Below are 19756 nucleotides of genomic sequence, written 5' to 3' on the forward strand. Positions count from 1 at the left end.
TGACTTGACGGAGGCGAGATCAAAGAAAAAAAGGGGCATTTCTTGCTCCTAACATGCATTATGCATGGACTTTATTTGGACTCTGGGAAAAAGCGAGGGCAGGCGGGGAGATAACTTAGATGGACAAACGGGGGGTAGAGATGGTATGAATGAGAGACGGAGGACAGGGAGGGGGAGGCAGAGAGGAAGGCGGAGAGAGAACAAACAGTGTCAGGTTGATGTTAATGGGGACAGGGATCGTGTTCCATTAAATATAGATGGCTCCGTTATGGGACATGAAATATACATGAAACACTACATTTGACATCTGTACCAGCTGCATTACATCGAGAGGAGGAAGCTAGCTGGAGTGAAAAACAGCAGAACGAGAGGCATTGTAGTGAGAGAGAGAGAAAGGAGGGAGGGGACGGACGGACAAAGGGGGAAGACAGAGAGAGAGACATCAAGAGTAAGACAAGGATCTCGGCAGCATCTGATTCCAGACCAGTGGGAGCACTCCTTTTTCTTTCTTTCTTCATAGACGAGGGCTTTTCCAAAGATGGGGATCGATACTTTATTGTTGTCGGTTGTTGTGCCGTTGATCCGCAGTGTTTAAGTGTTAATCTGAGGTCTTCACTCTGTGTGGTCATGACAGGGCCCATGGGACTTCTAAACAGAGCAGGGCTGCTAACCCCAGTGTCCTGGCTCAGACCCCCATCAGGCTCACATATATCCCTCAGCCCCCCGGGGGTCACAGTCCCGACAACGTTTCTGATCTCATCAACAAAGCCAGTGTCTCTGTGTTGGTAGTGAAATTGTTCCTAGAAGGATAAAAGAAACACAGTAACACAGTACTTTTTGTAAAAACCTCCCTGTTTTTAAAAAAAAGAAAACCTCCAGCGCCTCTTCTCTAGATCTTCTCTAGAAACCAAACTATATAGGTGGTAGTAGTATGCCATTCATGTGGTAAATCAAGGAAATGTTGTCCTATATTCCTAAAATAGTTAAAAAACGTGTTTCTGAGGCGAAGAAAAAAGCAGTTGCTGACTCTGTCTTCATTTAAAATCAACAACATTTGGTCTAAAAGTTTGCAGTTCACTATGTTTTAAGGGTTTCTTCACTCTGAAAATGATTACACAGTCTTTCAGCTTATGCCTTATCTTTTTCCCCCCGATTCATCTCTTATTCGGTTGGCCTCGTTCCATCTCAAAAACTCTTTATCCAAGGATTTTCTCAAATGTCAATGAGGTGAATTAATGGGAAATTCACTTCCGGAACCGGAGCACTCCAATTAGTGTGTGGTCACTGTTGAGGTCTAGAATGAATTAAGGTTTTTTTTTTAAGTTGTGCTGGAAACATTATATAGGCTTTGGCTTTGACTGCAGTCAACATGCAGATAGGGCAGTGAACCACGCGGGTACAGGAGCTTGTGATGTACTAATACATATACTAATACATATACTAATACTCATCCTCCATCTCTGTCTGTTTCCCAGTTGCCAGGAACCAGTATGAGCGGATGAGCAGTGATGTCACCATGCAGTGCGGCTCCCTGGACAACGACGCGTCGGTGTCATGGAAGGTGAACGGCACGGACGTGAAGGCCCAGCACCACCTAGAGGGTCCCAGACTGATACTGACCGAGGTGGACCTGGGCCACAACGGACTATACAGCTGCTTTCAGAACCCGCACGGAGAGAGACGTGACACCATCTACCTCCACATCGGCAGTAAGTGGCCAGACAATCGCCCGCCGGATATCATTTCAAATAAGACATGATGCAACTTTAATCATCCCAAAGGGGAAACAGGGTAATTGCAGCGGAATAGAAATGAGAAAAGAAAAAAACATGTGGTGCAACTGACCGTGATGCAATTACACAGAAATACAGTATATGAATTAATAATGAGAGATGTTATGAATTTCAGCCTGTGTGTGTGTGTGTGTGTGTGTGTGTGTGTGTGTGTGTGTGTGTGTGTGTGTGTGTGTGTGTATATATATATATATATATATATATATATATATATATATATATATATATATATATATATATATATATGCAAAGACAAAAACAATACACAAAAATCTAGAACTTAACTTGCAGCTGTAATTAATTGTTGACTACAAGCACTATGGAAATGCAATGTTCACCATTATGTTATGGCTGTATTATGGTTTGTACACTTCCACTTGAACTTACAGTCAAACTCATGGGAGTCTCATTGTGTCAGTCAATCATGTGCTAACCAGCTGGTAGCAGTTGTTGAGCAACACAAAAATAACACATCTTATAAATAGTAAGTTATAATACTCAAAAGGGCCGAATGTGGAGCTTGAACTGTGATGACGTCCAGCTGACACGCTCTAATGATCAGTTGTTAAAATGACATTTGGTCATTTTGCAGTTATGGCTGTGCATTTTAATAATCATCAGCAAGCGATATGAGGATCAATTTTAACGGCATGTCACGGTGAGATCCGTTATTCTGATGCTTCGGGTTTTATACAATAATGTTATTGAGATAGGATGGACTTGTAAATGACAAGTAGTCCTTGGGATGAAAACACCTTCATTAAATATGGTATTCAGCTTTAACAAAATTACCAACAAGTACTCAATGAAGTAGGAAAAGTACTTCAGTAGTCATTGTTTGTTGGTTCTCCTCTCAGATATTGATAGTTTAGTACTTAATACTTATACTATGTGTTCTAGTCAACAGTGATCCACTTTTCCTTATTATAGCAGAACAAATGCATTTCAGTTCCTCCCACATCCCTTTATTTATATCCGTGGCTAAAATTAGGACTAGAGAACATTTGGAATTGATTTGCACAGGTATCCTGCTGCAGCTGTGAGCCGGCTAGCAGGTGGAATTAGACACATCTCTGGCATCGGTCATGGCGGACCACTTCAAAACGCTGCCAGAAGTGACACATTTTGATGCACTGCTGTAGAAGCCCCTTCATTCATCACTCCCCACTGGCACCGCAAAATTGGAGCCCCAACCAGATTTCTTATTTTTGACATTTGTTGTGCTATAAAGTCCATCTCGCCTCTAAATCAGAGGAAGGTATAGATCTGAGTCCAAATGTGTCCCACAGATCCCGTTTTTTATTTTTTATTTTTTTTAAGCCAGCTCTGTGTGAGAAACAACAAAGCAGCACAAAGGGAGAGGGTGGTCAGAAGGCCGACCAAACAGGAAATCAAACCCGTGTGATGATCCCACCCCCTCGTCAGCGGCGCCGATACAAATCCAAGCGCACCGCCCATCAAGGTTTTATCCCGGGCTGAAGTTAAATGTAACATTCCCACGCACACGCGTGATGAATGGGACTGTACGGGAACGGGACAGTTTGCTTAATCATATCGGCAATGATGAATCACCGAATGCTGAAATAATACTGAATTAATGAGAGTATCATGTTGTGGTAGGTTATGTCAGCGGGGTGAATGATGCAATGCATAAACAGAGCAGAATGAGAGGGATGTAGAGATGGTCGTGTGCAGGCTTGTGTACACGTACGCTTCATTTCTGAACGCCGACGTTTGGATATCAGCTGGTGATTTGACGTCCAGGACGCACGCCGGGGCAGCATCCGCATGCATTTTGCTTTCAGACGAAAGAAACTCAAATCTTCATCCCAAACTCGTCCTTGTGTCTCTCACCTGCTGTATCGCACCTTCTCTTCTTTTCCCTTCCTTTCTCTGACTTTTCTTCTGTATTCTCTCTCTCTCTCTCTATTCTCACCCGCGTTAACTGTCACCGACAAAACGTTAAAGTGTCACGCAGACGCGGCGATAACGACATCGTGACAGGCTACACTTGTCGTGATTAGCATCATGATGATAGTTTGAGTTTATGCCGTCTTTATTATGCACCCTGGGGGCTTGTTATGTTTTACACGGATGTAAGTGTTATCAGGAGAACAGTGTGGAGCCATCTGTCTATACCTTTTTTTTAACACCCCGTTTGTCTCTTTTCACCTCAAACTTTGTGATTTTCTACATTTTCTTGCTTTTTAGTGTCACCGTCTTCTTTTCCAAGTCGTGTCCTCCTCCTTTCCTGCCTGTCTCCCTCTATCATCTTTGCGTCTCACTTTCTCGATGCCCTTCCCCGGCTCCCCCCCCCTCCATCTCTCTGTAGCCCCCATGTGTGTTTTGGCTTCTAGTTTGTGGCGGCATCTGTTCGCTCTGTGTTTACACTGGTTTGCATTAAGAGGACGTCATGCGATGACCCCCGGACCCGTGTGTGTGTGTGTGTGTGTGTGTGTGTGTGTGTGTGTGTGTGTGTGTGTGTGCGTGCGCTAGCTCCACCTTCACACCAAGTTTCCGTGGAGCTTGTTTTTTTCTGATCTCGTTCCAGGAGCGCGTCAACATAATGTCATCGCGAGGAGACGGCGGTCGGCGCTCGTCTCGACTTGTATTTTTTAATGCGAATGTTTAGTGCCGCTGCGGTGCCTGTTTTTTTTGCATTATTTCACCGCCGCGGTATAGCTCCAGGGTGTTTATATTCTGTCACTTTGGATACACACAAAGCTACAATTACTTAAGAGGAAATACAACAACAAAAAAAGTCATGCATAAATGTGGTATCGTGTGCGTGGAGATGCTGATGGATGGATGCGAGGGCTTGCGTCGTTGCGTTTTTGCGTGTTAAGCTGAGGCGCACATGGCAGGATGTTATTGCCTTATGTTGTTTAAAGAAAGGTGCCTCTCATCTCTATAAGCAGTCGCTCAGGGACACACACACACACACACACACACACACACACTGCAGCACCAGGGCGCCGCATGACACCTTTTAGACGCTATCGTCTGAGAGAGAAATGTTGTACAATGACAGAGAGATAGAAAGTGACAGACTGATAAAGAAAAGATGAAATAGCACGGACAGTAAAAGTTAATTATAATTTAATAAGCGAGAGGTCATAAAACTCAAAAGCTCTTTGCTGAAACACAGCATCCTTCTTCCCTCGCTGACACAACGGGAGGGAGTTATGGCTGCCTTGCCCTTTTCTGGCTTTGTCCATTTTTCTGTGTGATGTCTTCAATGGCTGTCAGCTAAACAATTTATAGCAGCACAACATGGGCTGCCAGTTATTCAGCCTCCCAGCTAAACACAACATCAGCTGCAGCGGGTCATACATCCAACCAGTCGCCCCGGTGACCTGTCACACTGTCAGTCTGACACGCCAGTGAGCAGCCAGTTGGGCCGGCAGACCCGGAGCTATCGCACCAGTTCCTTTATTCTCCTCCTCCTCTGGGTTTGGCATTCACTCGTTCTAGTAAACAAATCCAGGCCCGAGCTCTCAGATCATAGCGGTGCCATTATGTAAACTCTGTTGCGGAGGAGACGTTTTTCCCCTTTAATGCTACAAATGATAACATGAGCCCTAACCGCCGGTGTCACAGACGTGGGTTGGGTTGCGTGCCAATTTGGGTCCATTTGGCTCTGGTTAAGGTGTTTGCATGGATGTGGTTGGAGCTGAAGCCCCTCAGAAAAAGAGACAGCTCACTTAGAAAGTCACAAATGCAACATAATGTACTCTTTCTTTCAGCATAAACCTACATCTTAGTCTCCCATGGGTCTGAGTTACACTGCTGTAGAATAAATATGCATAACCAGCAGATATACATTATTCAAGGATGTTTTTAGTATTGTTATCACAATCAGGTATTGTATCAGAGGCACATGGCAGTGACATTTCATACGACTGGAAATGTAAATCACTTTAATGTGGTGAAATCAATGTTTGCCCACAAATGTGAGGCTCCAACAATGCACGTCCACCGATTGGCTGCCTTCAGTCTCACTGAGGACGAGTTGGAAGAGGAGTTCACTTGTTGGATTGATGTGAATGCCTTACCCTCAGGCAACGTCTTTACACACACACACACACACACACACACACACACACCGATTGGTATCTATTTCCTTTCGGTGAGAAGCTTGTTTTTGTGTGTAACAAAAATACAACACACACTCACGCATGCACACACACTCAGGGGACCCGTGCTATATCGCTGGGTAATGGAATTGTCTTGTCTCCTCACAGACAGATCGCTATGGAGGAGGGCGAACACGTAAAGCTCCATCTCTTCTGGGACTTCTTGTTTAAACCAGGAAGTATTTGGCCCCGCATGTAAGGGCACCGCTAGAACTACTCAGCTTCCATTTTAATTACTCTCCTTGCTTGTCCCGGCACTCGGTCAATCATTATAAATAGCAAATACCTGCGCGGAGGATTTGCACGGCCTTAGAATTTAATGCTACACTTTGTCAACCTCAGATGGTCTCTCGGGTTTTGTTGCTGTCAGCAGAAAGAAGCAGCCCAGCCTGCTGAAACATGGTGAAATGAGTATTTAAGGCTTAAAAGCACAATGTTCACAAGGTAATACTAATGTTTTATAAATGCTTATTCAATGTGAAATAGGTGACAACCTGCTAAAACAATATCCCTCATTTTTGGATCTGCCACATTAACTTTTTGAATTAAAAAAGAATTGAACTCGTATCTCTCCTCCCTTATCCAGAGGAAGGCAACGCCCGCCAAAATCCTGATCTGTACAATAAAAAATACTTTTTTTCCCGGGATTTCATCAGGTCAGCAGTGCCGCCAAGTATCCTCGAGCGAGACCTGGACTCTCTGCCACTCTAGATATATTGTACGGTAGTTGACCTCTGACTTCTCCGGAGGAAATAGGACTTTCCCGCAGGAAGCGATAAAGCATAAAGTCAACTGTTTGTCTGGAGGAGTGGAGGCGGATTTTAATGCTAAGCGTAAATCCAGCCCACGATGCAGCTCGCTTATCCAGTGTTAATTTCACTAACAGCTTGGAACAGAAAAAGAATTGTCAAGTGAATTTAGCTCAGTGGATTTCCACTGATAAATGTCTTCAAGGTCTTCTGTAGCCAATGCTGTTGTACTAAACGTCTAAATATTCATCCTTGGCATCGCTGTCACCGTGTTTCTCTCCCTTTCTCTTTTATTCCGCTCCATATCTTCCATCCATTTATCCATTTCTTCCCTCTCCATTTTTTTTTTGCTCTATTTGTAGGACAACAGCAACTCCCGTCACTTTATTGTAGCAGACAACCATAACAAATGGGAAAGTGGGCCCGCTTTAAGAAGTCAATGGGAAGCCATGAGGGAAACTCAAACATATTAAAAAGGAAGGAGGAAAAAAAAAAGCCATTGTGTGCTTTGGCCCTCTTTGTATCCGTTGGGTATCAGGATTAATCTGGAAAGACAGATTGTTTTCCCTTTCCCTCTCTCTCGATGCCGCCGTGTCAAAGAGGAGACAGCGTGGCAAACATCCTCAGCGGCTTCCCAAATCTACTTTGAATATTTTGCTCTTCATGGTGTATGGTCTTCTCGTTTAGCCAGAATTTGAGTTTATAGGTCAGTTTAGAGCTCACATTTTCTGTGGATTCAATGCAAAAAGGAGCAAAGCAGCACCTGCACACACAAACACATTAAGTTTGATCCCAACTAGACTCCCAAAGGCTTTGAAGCCCAGCCAAGGTAGTCTTTGTTTTCCATAGTCTGGTTTTATACATGTTTCAGTGTATCTCTGTTCAACCCCCCCTCCCCATGTCTGCTTCTACCTTTTCCTTCCTCATATCTTAACATTCTAGCTCAATACCTTGGTCCCTATCTCATTCCATTCCTCTCCTCCTGTAATCCTCTTATACTGCCCCCTAGTCCATCCCATATCATGCATTACTTTCTCCTCCTCTTGTCGTCTTTCTCTCCGTACTTCGCTTTAAGCTTCTATTAAAAGTCTCACACTGTGACTTCACACTCCAGCATGCTCCTGCTGTCCTCTCTGGTTGCCGTGCATATGTACTGTGTTGGCGATAATCTCCATCTACAGGGCAGATCAACACCAAATGCTGAATACTGATCAGCCGGTGTTACCGTCTGACTGCATTCCATCTAAGAACCAACTCAGGCGCATCTCGGCACATTTGAAGAAAAAGCTGTTATGTTTTTTGCAAATGAAATCTGAAGACTGGTAGTCAGGCTGTTGATTAACTGACGGATGTGAATGATATCGTTTGCCGTGGATGCAATTAGTGATATAGAAGAGTAGCGCAGGGTACAGAGACTTCAAATGTAGAAACACGGAGAGGTGCGGAGGAAGAAGAGAAAGCTGCAAATGCAAAACAGTGTGAAGCTGGAATAACAGGGCCCCGTAGATCAAGCCGGTTAGGTGTAGTAAAAGTCTGCCTGGGAAGAAGCTGAAGTGGAGGGAGGCTAAGTTAGATAAAGCACAGCTAGAGACAAAGGAGCTTAGTTTGAGCAACGAGAGCCTAACAGGAAATAGTGCAGGTAGAAAGCCGGATTCAGGATCTTTGTGGGGATTGAGGGGAAAAATGAAATTGTTCATGCCGCGATGAAAAAAGGTAAAAATAAGTGCTGTTTTCCCTCCGCTAGAAAGATGTGAACCCTATTAGTTTCCAAACTTGGTCATGTCGTGGCTTTGTCGAGTCGGAATCAAAAGAAGACGAGACGCGCCAACGCTGTTAATTGGCAACCGGGCTCAACAACACAAATGGCGAAATGCGGTAACCGTGGTCGCCGTACTAAACCGAAGTTAAGGGACAGTCGAAATGGAGCTTTCTGGGAAGGGTACGCATCCGTGTCAAAAACGCGAGGCTCATGCTTTTGTGTGGGTTTTTTTTTTTCCGGTGGCTTTAAAGCCAATTGGAGCACACTTTAGCGGATGAACTTGAACAGCTGGAGCATCACTTCTAGTTTTCTAAAATGCTGCTCCTTGCCCCAATTAAATTTGCAATGCTCCAGCTCCGTTCCACTCTAATGCTCTTCATGAAACAAAACCGTGGAAGCATATCCGGTAATTGGCAGTATAAGATGCGTGTGCTGTGGCTGTCCTAAACCTTCTTTGCTGACTTCTTGCTAATCCCACACCTTCTTCCTTCCTCTATCCACCAATCACAGTTGACCCATCCCTCAACCCGTTCTTATCCTCCGTCTACGCCGTTCCTCTCGTCGCTATAGCGACTTTAGAGCTCTGTAACGTTGCCCTCCTCTGTGCTTCTGCCTGTCATATTCACTCAATTTTCCATTGATGGTTGATCATTGCTGCGACAGGTTTAAAATGGTCCTGGGGTCAATAAATTACGTTGGTTATCTTTGATTCGGAAAGTGCATTTTGATCAAATTCTTGATAGAAAAAGGGATTATGTGTGAATTGGAGTGAACCAGGGTTCATATTTTCCCCCTCTCTCTCTCTTTCTGTGTCCTTTGTTTCCCATGTCTCTCTCCCTTCCTCACTCTAATTACCCATCCAGAGGTAGTGGAATGAACTGACTGACTGTATTATTATCTTGTCTCCTCTGTTCGCTCCACTTTCCCACAGTTGATGTGCAGCAAAACAGAAATGTCTGCGGTTTGTGTGTGCAGCATGTGGGTTGTGTATATAGGTGTTGATGCTCGTGGGCGCCTCTTTGTATACGCTTCACATTAATTTGTCACTCTGCCTTTTGTGGGCGTGCACACGCCTATTTGTTTATGCCAAGAGTCTGCATTTTTGTGTGTAGACGTGTGTGTCTGTAGCTGTCATTGTGTGTTTTGTGTGTGCGTGCCAAGAAGGTAAAGGCCTGTTCCCTGTCGACTAGTGTCCAGTGAAGTAGACATTTCTGGGCTGGGCCCTTTTTACGACCCTGTGAGAGACAGACAGACAGACAGACAGACAGGCAGACAGACGGACGGACGGACGGCTGGACGGACCAGAAAGTGTTCCCCCTGGCTCGGCGTCCATCATTGAGGTTGAGCAGTTTCCTCCTCTGACGTCAAGCAACTGAGGAATGCTCGAATATCCATGAAATATGTGGATCGGCCGTTTGTGTGTATGTGTGTGTGTGTGTGTGTGTGTGTGTGTGTGTGTGTGTGTTTATGTGCCCGCCAAAAAAAAGTATAAACAGCATTGAAGGCGCTGTATGTAGCACTGAAGGCGCTGTATGTAGCATTGAAGGCGCTGTATGTAGCATTGAAGGCGCTGTATGTAGCATTGAAGGCGCTGTATGTAGCATTGAAGGCGCTGTATGTAGGCCAGTCAGAAGCTGAATGCATGCAATAAGATCCAAGGGATTGTATAGTCATATAGTCAGTACCTCTTTAGTCCACAACACAACAACGTTTGGTCGAGAAGAGAAGTTGTTGCTTTTTGTTGGTACCAGTGTTTTCAGCATTAAGCGTTCTCTTACCGAAGAGAAGAGCCAACATGGGAAAACACTGTGGAATCCCAGAAATCAATGGATGCTAACAAACAGAACAAATCGTGGATATGAATCTGTTCTTATAACACTTTCTGCATGAGGCCCATTATTTGTGTCTCTGGATAACAAGTGTATTTATTAGCACGTTCATTTTCTTTCCTCAGAGAACCCAATGCGTGGGTGTAGATCTAGACTCCGACATCATATGACATGCATACGGTATGCATACGTGAGAGCATGGCTCACTTTATGTTTTTGTATTATTTTTTCTTCCCCCCATATATCCATATAGTGCGTGTGTAATGGACTAGGCTCTAACGTAATTTCACGCTTCAGGATAAAAGTGACTTCTGCGTTTAGTCTGTTCCGGCTTTTCTGTTTGATGCAGCAAATCTACGCTTCCACAGGAGAGGGTTTCTCACTTTAAAGACTTTTTAAGCTGATGGTAAAATACAGGCAGACTGCTACACCCTTAAAATGTGTTTAGGAGTGTAATCTGCTGCACCTCGCCTCCAAGGGAACAAAGAAAGACCATCTCTGAAGGCCCAGACATGGCTAATATTCTGTCAATAGAATGTGTTGACTCAAATGTATGTTGTATAACACTTTGGTGCAGTACTGTATTAGAATGCATTGGTTTTATTGAAGAGTACCTCATTAACTGCCAAATGTATGTATGTACCAAATGCAATGCACAGTGTTCTTGCATATGAATTAGGTCTAATAGCAGTTACAGAACCAGCAGATGCTGTAGTGGCTGCATTAGTAGCAGTGGTGGCAGCATGTTTGTATTTGTCTCTGATAAATACAGGATTATTGGGTTTTCTAAGGAAGTCCTAACTAGCTGTGGCGCTGCTGTCATCCTGGAGATGTCTCAATTCCACCAGCTTGTTGGTCCACTCTCTGGGGACCAGGCAGCTGTGAGCCCGGACTGTGGCTGAATGTGATGTCCCAAAGGACGTCTATATACCCACAGAACACGACAGCATGGGGAGAGAGTAGCGGGGACAGGGAGAGAGAGATGGGAAAAAAGAGGAGTGGAAGGCAGGAGTGCTGTTAACCTGACAGCTGCAACGGGAAGATATGTTTAGAATATATCTAATACTTTAAAAAGTATTAGGATTGGCAGTAAAATATGGTGAAATCATTATTTTTTGGAAGCTCCATGGGAACATTTCATTTAAAAAAACGTGCCGAGAGGCCTGATGAGAAAAAGAGGGATATGGGAAGTAGAAACTCTGCTTGTGTTTAGGATAAACAAACACTGCATTCTGGATGTTCACACACACACGCACACACACACATGTTGCGGTGGGCGGATGAAAGGAGTCTCACACAAACATAGCTCCTGTGTCGACGAGCAGCTCTTATTGTGGAAAAACACAGAGATGTTGGTCTTGGCCGGACAAGAATGTGGGCTGTATTGGTAGTGTGTGTGTGTGTGTGTGTGTGTGTGTGTGTGTGTGTGTGTGTGTGTGTGTGTGTGTGTGTGTGTGTGTGTGTGTGTGTGTGTGTGATGCAACCAAAGCTCAAGCTTGCAACTTATATTTCTGCAGGCTATCACGCACACTTACAAACAACATGCACACACTCTCATACTAACTGTAATTATCTATATCACAGTTTCAGAAAGTGTAAACTGTGTGTGTGTGTGTGTGTGTGTGTGTGTGTGTGTGTGTGTGTGTGTGTGTGTGTATTTACTTCCTCTTTCCATCATTTCCTTCACCCCTTTTAATATTGTGTTTCTTTCTCGCTTTCTTTTTTTTTTTAGCATCGCCAGCCAATGTCACTCACCCTCTTGGTGTTTCTTTGTGTTGTTTTTCCCTTACAGTATGTATCTCACCTGTTCACCTCATCTGCATGAATCAAGCTTGTTAGCTTTCAAGTGGAAGGGCAAATCACACAGAATCCGATCAGATGTGTCGCTGCTGTGAGGTGATGAACCAGGTGTCTTTGTGTCTTTCACTTTCATTTGAAATGCATTCAGTTGTCCTTGAAGTGGTTTCATTCATTGTGGGTTATATAAGCTCCTGCATTGTCTGTTGAGATCAAAGTGTTCAATAGGCGGTTCTGTTGTGAATACAGATGCATCGTTCATTCTGAACACTGACTCAAATAACCAAAGTTGGAATTGAACACAACCAGAAAGTGCTTCCTGCTGACGACGGCGGTTCCTCTATCACACTGTGAGGAATCATTATGTGAACGGTGAACCAAAAGTGTCAAGAAATCAGCACATTGTTATGATGAAGTGTGCTCTATAATACAATGATCAGTAATCTTATAAATACAATAAACAGTAATCTTGTCGGTTTGGATTTAGAGAGCACTTAGGGAAGAATGCCTTTCCCTCTGTTCCCCCAACGTCTTTGTCACTAATCAAAAGGTTGGAACTGAAATGACAGTCTGCATCTCATTGTTGAACAGAAGGGAAAACATTCATATTCAGAAACACAGAAGGTAAATGAGGTATGAGGGACGTTTCATTTTGTGTTGATTTTGGCAGTCCTTGTGGACAAAAGCTGCAACACATTCTCTTTATTTCTAAAGAGACTTGCACTTGCAGAGGAGTCAGACAGTCCTGGTCCCAGTTCTCCTGTGCCTCCCTTCCCTCCTACATTTTCTACCATCACAATAATCCCATTTAAAAGGATGTCGCAGCCACAGGCTGTACCCATAATGCACTCTGAATGCATTCTAGTTCTGATGTGACTTTAGTCTCCATCCACCATGAAACACCACATAGTTAATGTACATCCATTCACCATTCTAAGTGACTAACACATCCGTAGAGCCGTTCTGACACTTAACGCACCTGTTGCTTCAGAATCTGCTGGAAGTCATGAACGTTGTGAGGTGAACAAACCTACAAAATACCCAGCATGATCCAGTCCTTCAATGCCTTGTTAACACAGACAATTATAAATAATTCATGGCTTTCTCAAGAGGCATACAACACACACACACACACACACACACACACACACACACACACACGTGTCTGTGGGTGTGTGATAAAGTGAGATGAACCGTATCAGAAAACCACAGAAGAGAAAATAAATAATTTCAGATTTCTTTCAGCATCTCTGGAGGGGAAAGTTATTGTGTGCTAATCAGAGAGAGAGATGAAATCATCAAAGCAATACTACAGTCTACTGAGTCCGCCTGCATCTCCATGCTCTCTCTGCTTTCTCCTTTCTCTCTCTCACCCTCCTTCTGCCTTCTGTCTCCCTCTGTTTAGTCCTTTTCTCTTCTTCCTCACTCTTTCACACACTCTCATCCTCCTGAGTGTCTTTTCCTTTACTGTTCCTTGATTTGCCTCCGCGTTGTTGTCAAGCATCTTTTTTTCATGTTGAACCCCGTAAGAAAAGAGAATCCAAATTTGTTTCACATCAGACTTTTTTACATTTTATATTTTATGAATATGCAGAGAACCAGCCCAACACATGGTTTCTGTTGCTGAGGCTGTTGCTCCATGATGCTAGACGCTAAAGAAAACAAAACAACAAGACTCCATCCTAATAGGCCGTTGCTGGATGGAAAACGTGCCCTTACTCAGCATTTCACGCCCGAGTCGTTTCTGCCACAGCCGATGTCATAATGGCAGCAGATGTTCACTCTGTGTAATCACACAACGGCCCATGTTGTCGTTTGCAAATGGCAATGCAGACATTCAGCGTTTAAGATAAGATTTGAAATACAAATTGGATTTGCTTGCCCGGGGCTCTCCATGTATATATCTTTGTGTTTTCTCGTCCGACTCTTATCTTTCATGCATCATCTCTACATTGTCTCCGTCCTTTGCCTCTGCCTCGTAATTATTTTTAATTATTCTTAATTAGAATCATATTGTACACATAGTTTTTTCATTTGAAAAGGACTGCCTTGCCTCTGTGGTCCCGTTGCTGTATCTTTGTAAAGCTTATTAAGAAATAATTAACCTAATTCACATTTGCTTTAGGCAGAGTATCCCGATGGTATTTTATAGCACCGACTTACAATGAAAAGAAAGAGGGTTGACAGCGTGAAAATGCTTTAGGGAAAAGGAGACAGAATTATTATTAACATTGCACTGTGCACCGGGCATGCAAGTCATTAGGATGGCATGATTCAGGAAAATTGCTTATTTGAAATACCAAGCAGAGAGGAAATGAGTGGGCAGAAACATGAGTGTTATGGAACCTATAGTGTGATAGACAATGTGAGCGTTACTCACATATTAGTCCATAGGTGGCTGTGAGCCTCTGGCTGTGATTTAAGGCTGTGCCCTGAGCATTTAAAAGTCAAAACTTGTTTTTCCTGCTCATTGATCCGTGTAAGCTTGTATCTATCTATATCTAATCTATAGTAAAACAACAAAAACATGGACGTGACTATCACTTAACTACAGGAGAACAATGCTGTTTGTTGTGTAAAGGTGCTGTACAACGAAACACAAATACATACAGGCCATGCTGAGGATAGATTCACTCATTTTTTATAAACATTTGAGTTCAGGTGTCTAGATACCAAGACAATGAGATGAAATACAGTATGATTAATCCGGAGTCAGTGACAAAAGGTGAAATGTTGTGCCATTTATCTCACAGGGCGAGACGGCTTTCCTCCCAGCCTTTCATTTCCTTCTGTCCATCTTTGCTCTCTGTTGATAATGATCTTGGCAGGCCACAATGAATAATGTACACTTACCGTAATGGTCGGAAGAGGTTCAGAGAACACACAAACATGCAGGGGCCACACACACACACACACACACACACACACACACACACACATGCATGCATGAGCACACACACCGAGAGGCACGATGCAGTGTGCTCAGACATTTACACATACAAAAACGAATGCAAACCCTCCCAACAATACCCATACACACAATTATACGTACACACACACACACTTGTGTGCGCACACACACACTTGAGCTGAGGGTAATTCCCTCATTTCTTAATGATGGGCATCAGAGTGCAGGGGATGTAAATTATTAAAGCGCACAGCAATTAGATACATCACACTCCCAGGGAGACATACGCTCACTCGCCCACACACACACACACACACACAGACACAGACACACACACAGACACACACACAGAGACACACACAGACACACACACAGACACACAGCATACAAGTTGCATGATGACACACACTATAAAACCGAGTATTGTTTTAGGCACACACGTCTGAATTATCCATGCAAAGCCCCGCTCACTATGTCATTATGCAGCCCATATGTTACTGCAGCTCTCCACCACAGTTATGATATCAAAGCCATGGTAATCATAGGTGTATCATTTACTCCAAACTAAATGAAAGGATCTGGTTTAATACTTGACTTTCTTCGACGACTCTGACTCTGAAACGCAAGCCGTCTTTGAAGATGAGATACCTCTCAGACATCCCTTGAAGTCGTTCGCATGCTGTGTGTGTCTTTAATTGGGGTATCAATGACTGTTACACACACGACAAAAAAGTGCTAAAGTTGCCAAAATATGTTAAATAAACGCAGTGGGGATTGAAATCCTTAACCCGGTGTGCCATGTGCAGAGAATTGCTGCTTCGCCCTTCCTGTCTCCATCCCGTTGACCTCCAGGTTAAAAGCAGGCTAACGTCAAACACCTCCTAGCATCAAATACCCTTTTTATAAAAAGGTATTCGGGCGGCTTATTAGATCTGGACGCTAGTGTCATTACAGAATTCAATCACAACCGTCTACCTCATTTCCAGGCTTCGAGACACATTTCCTAAGAGACAATGTCTGCTGTCCACTGCCCGTTTGAAAAAAGATGAATTATTCATCAGAGGCCTCGACATGACAACACTTTTTCATATCTCCAGAAATCCCTCGGATAGGGAGCCACGCAGGTGCCTATTATAAAACTCATAATGCGGGCCTTAGCAATGTCAAGGGCAATGTGTACGGCTTTTGGAAAACACGTGTGAGGATCAAGCTGTCGGAGAACATTACTTACCTTTCTGTCATTAGGTGGAAGGTATTACAGGCTATTGAACGTGGATTCAGATGCAAAGATAAACCATTCCAAACGGGATCAATGTCCTCGTGGGTAAATGGAACATCATTTATTCAATTACATACTGGTGTCATAGACTGGAAGCACCGGGGTTTTATGATGCAGGATGTCATCATTCATTTGATCTTTGCTTTAATGGCTCTTTCATGGAACGTAGTAATTAGTTCAGGTTTAGTTTGCTGAGCTTGTGAGTGGGAAGGCCTTGTGGTTGGTGAGACGCAGACATCTTCTATTTCAGTTGTTTTTAGATAAAGTCTTACTTTGTGGAGGTGCTTAGTTGAATCTGAATTTATGAAAGAAAAAAAATGTTGATTGCGATGCGATTTCAATCAGTTTTTTTGATTTTCTTCTGGATAACTGGAACTCTTTCCTCATTCCTTGAACTCTAATTGGCTGTTTTGGTCTTACCAAGATTTCATTAGTCGCTCTTTTTTCACGCTTTATGACTCATTTCCAAGAAACCTATGAGCGTGTCTCTGGTAAACATGTGACTTAAAGTAGTTCTTTTGTGTGATTCTTCATGGAGGGATCTGTCGATTAGGTCAGTCAGCATAATCACATATTAGTATTAGTTGACGAAGCATTTCTTTGGTTCGAGGACAGCCCTATATTTATGATCAACAATTCCCAACACAGATAAATGTTTGACCTTGCCTGACCCCGGAGGTTTCCAGACACATTTTAACAACAGTATGCTTCTGTTAAGTACAGCCGGCCACTGCACCAAACTTGCCACAATGCATTCAGCTCTCGTACTGTAATGCATCCACTTATGTATTTATTGAACTTATATTCAACCAATAATGCACCATCACTTTTCCAAAGGAGACCTGGACAAACAGCTTGTAATAACGTCATTGAGGATGTGAGATGAATAGTTTTAACATGATGCTTTAATGTCTGAAGTCAGCGTTTCCACATTCAGTTTATATTGTAAATCCCACCTCGATGACCCTGTGATTGCACCCGACCCAACCATTTCCACCTTCCCTCCCTCCGATGCCTGCTGCTGTCTCTCTAGGGTCACATTGAAACCCCTGGTTGAGGCGTACAAACTGTGTTTTGGGAGCTGCACCAGTGTAGTGCATGAAAGCTCTTCTGTGCGGCCCGTGTAAAGTCGCGTCGCCCTTTCCTTTCCGAGCGATGGTGTCATCGCTCCGCCTCGTCTCAGCTGCTGCTCTCCAGTTGGGGGAACGGCCCTCGTTGCTCCAGACTGACAGTCGCTCGCCGTCTTCCCTCATGAATAGAAAACACTCGAAGAATCACTTCACATTCTTCTCCCCCTGCCATCCCTTTCCCCACCGCACCTGACCTTGCGTTTGTCTTTAAAAGGAAAAACATTTTACTCCGTATTGCGGCGCACTCATTACAAGTCACTCCGTATAAATGGAGCGAACGCTAATGCAAAATGTAAAGCAGGTGGCCGCTGAAGGGATTAATCTGCACTTAACACATGTTATACAGTATCTCCTGTGTACCACATGCAAACATCTAGTGTCTACAAGCCGGAGCATTTAAAGGGTTTTTGATCATCTTGTTTTCTAGGCTTATTGATTCCTTTTAGAAATAGAGGTCAAACAGATATCAGCTTCCAACGGCACAACGAGATACAAGCAGCGACTGTCGTGGTGAAAGTTATCCATTTGTTCTGTGTCTGCGAGTGTTCATATTCGGTGTGTTGTAGATGTGGTTGTGTGTGTGTGTGTGTGTGTGTGTGTGTGTGAGCGCTTTGGGCACAAGCAATGATAAATGCATAGCAACGTCTGACTACCCCTAAACCCACATGAAAATTGATCTGTGTATAATCTGACTGGGGAATTTCCCTTGGCAGCATCAAAACCAGTCATTTACCCTTCACACAGTGGTTATGTGATGTGCTCTGAAACACACACACACACACACACACACACACAGACACACAGTGAAGCTACTCATTCTGACGGCAGCCGTTGCTGATGTGTGCTTTTTGGTTTTTGGGTCACGTTCAAGGCTGAAGTGTTTGGCCTCCGTGTTGTTGTCTGTTTAGAGGCGGGATGTGTTCGGACGTCTGCACTTACTAATGATATGTGTGCTGCCTTTGGTTTCGCCACACAAACGGGGCGACCGCAAGCCGGAGGGAGGAAAGACGAACGCCGCGGCCCCCGGAAAACCCACATACCATGCGCTACATGCTTGTTCCAGACACGTTTGTGTGAATACGCAGAACGGTAGAATGCATCTCTTTGGGGCCAGTGAACAGTAATTGCCACGTCACTGCTCCTCGCCGGTTGGAGAAGCGTAACCGCCGGCGACCTCGGCGGATTCATATCACATACCTTTTGAGCTTACTAAAAGGCAGGATGCAGCCTCACACTTGTTTTTCCGTTCTGTTCTTCTCTCGTGTGTTTTATTCTATTTAGTATTTAGTAGGTGTGAACGTTGCCTTCTCCTATGTGGAGGAGTTGGCTCCAAATGGAAATCTAGGTAATGGTGATAAAACGATGTGCAAACACATGAAGCGCAAGGAGAAAGAGATGTATAATGTAAAATATTCAGCCATGCTTCATATCATCCACCTCTGTTCTTTTGTTTCTAAAAGTCAAACTTATCACATCCTCTTAAAGGCTACACATGTTACAGTCATACACACACACAAGCGTGGTTGTGTGTGTGTGATCTGTAAGATCAATGTTATCAACGTCAGTTATTGATCCCCAAATCCATTTCTCTGTTCTCCCATGTCTCATACTTTCTTAGATTCATTTTCACTCTCCCCGGTCTTCTATCACATTTCCCCATTTTATTTCCCTCTCCCTCTTTCTCCTCCCACTCTCCCTCTAAAGTGATTTAGTATCATGTGATTAATGATGGCCATTAGAAGCTTCAATATCAACGTGTCTCAGAGTTCACCAGATACGGCCCATGTAGCATCTGGCCATCCGTGTGTGTGTGTGTGTGTGTGTGTGTGTGTGTGTGTGTGTGTGTGTGTGTGTGTGTACTGTATCTGCGTCACTCTGCCTGTGTGTCCACAAATTACCCTTTAGCAAAAGCAGAGAAGCACACAAACACAGCATTAAAATGCTTTTCCTAGTGGGTAATTTGTGAACACACACACACACACACACACACACATCCATATGCATGCATGTCAGGGAGTTTATTAAAAATGTAATTACGGTTCAGATACCTTGAAATGGCGCCACAGTAATTTGTTTACCGTCATCATCTCCAAATAATGAGCAAAGCTGAAAACGTATCCTTTGAATTCCTGAAATAACAGCCTCAAATACGCTGACACCAACTGAATTATCGCTGTTTCTTTTTAATGGCAGACGAGCACTTAAAGCACGGTAAAGGAGACCTGGCACTTGTGTTCAGCGATGGGAGAAATGAGTCTAGGTTGACGTTAAAATGATTTTCTTTATGCATTTTTTGTCTCTGATGGAATTTCTCTCCTGAAGTGTAAATGAATTTGACAGCAGACATTTAGACAAAGTGACTTTCCTTGAGCATTT

At 43.7% G+C, this 19756-nt stretch overlaps 1 protein-coding gene across 2 annotated transcripts in view; it reads left to right on the forward strand.

The window, feature by feature from the left end:
* Positions 1-19756, forward strand: part of cntfr (ciliary neurotrophic factor receptor) — a gene marked incomplete at its 3' end in the record, with an annotated part of 184829 nt that overhangs the window by 106894 nt on the left and 58179 nt on the right. For both annotated transcript variants that reach the window (XM_084035433.1, XM_084035432.1), the window contains exon 4: positions 1476-1709. In XM_084035433.1, coding sequence (XP_083891559.1) covers positions 1476-1709 — 234 coding nt within the window. The remainder of the gene's footprint in view (positions 1-1475; positions 1710-19756) is intronic.

The sequence above is a fragment of the Eutrigla gurnardus genome (genome assembly GCF_963514095.1).
Source record: "Eutrigla gurnardus genome assembly, chromosome: 19".
NCBI lineage: Eukaryota > Metazoa > Chordata > Actinopteri > Perciformes > Triglidae > Eutrigla > Eutrigla gurnardus.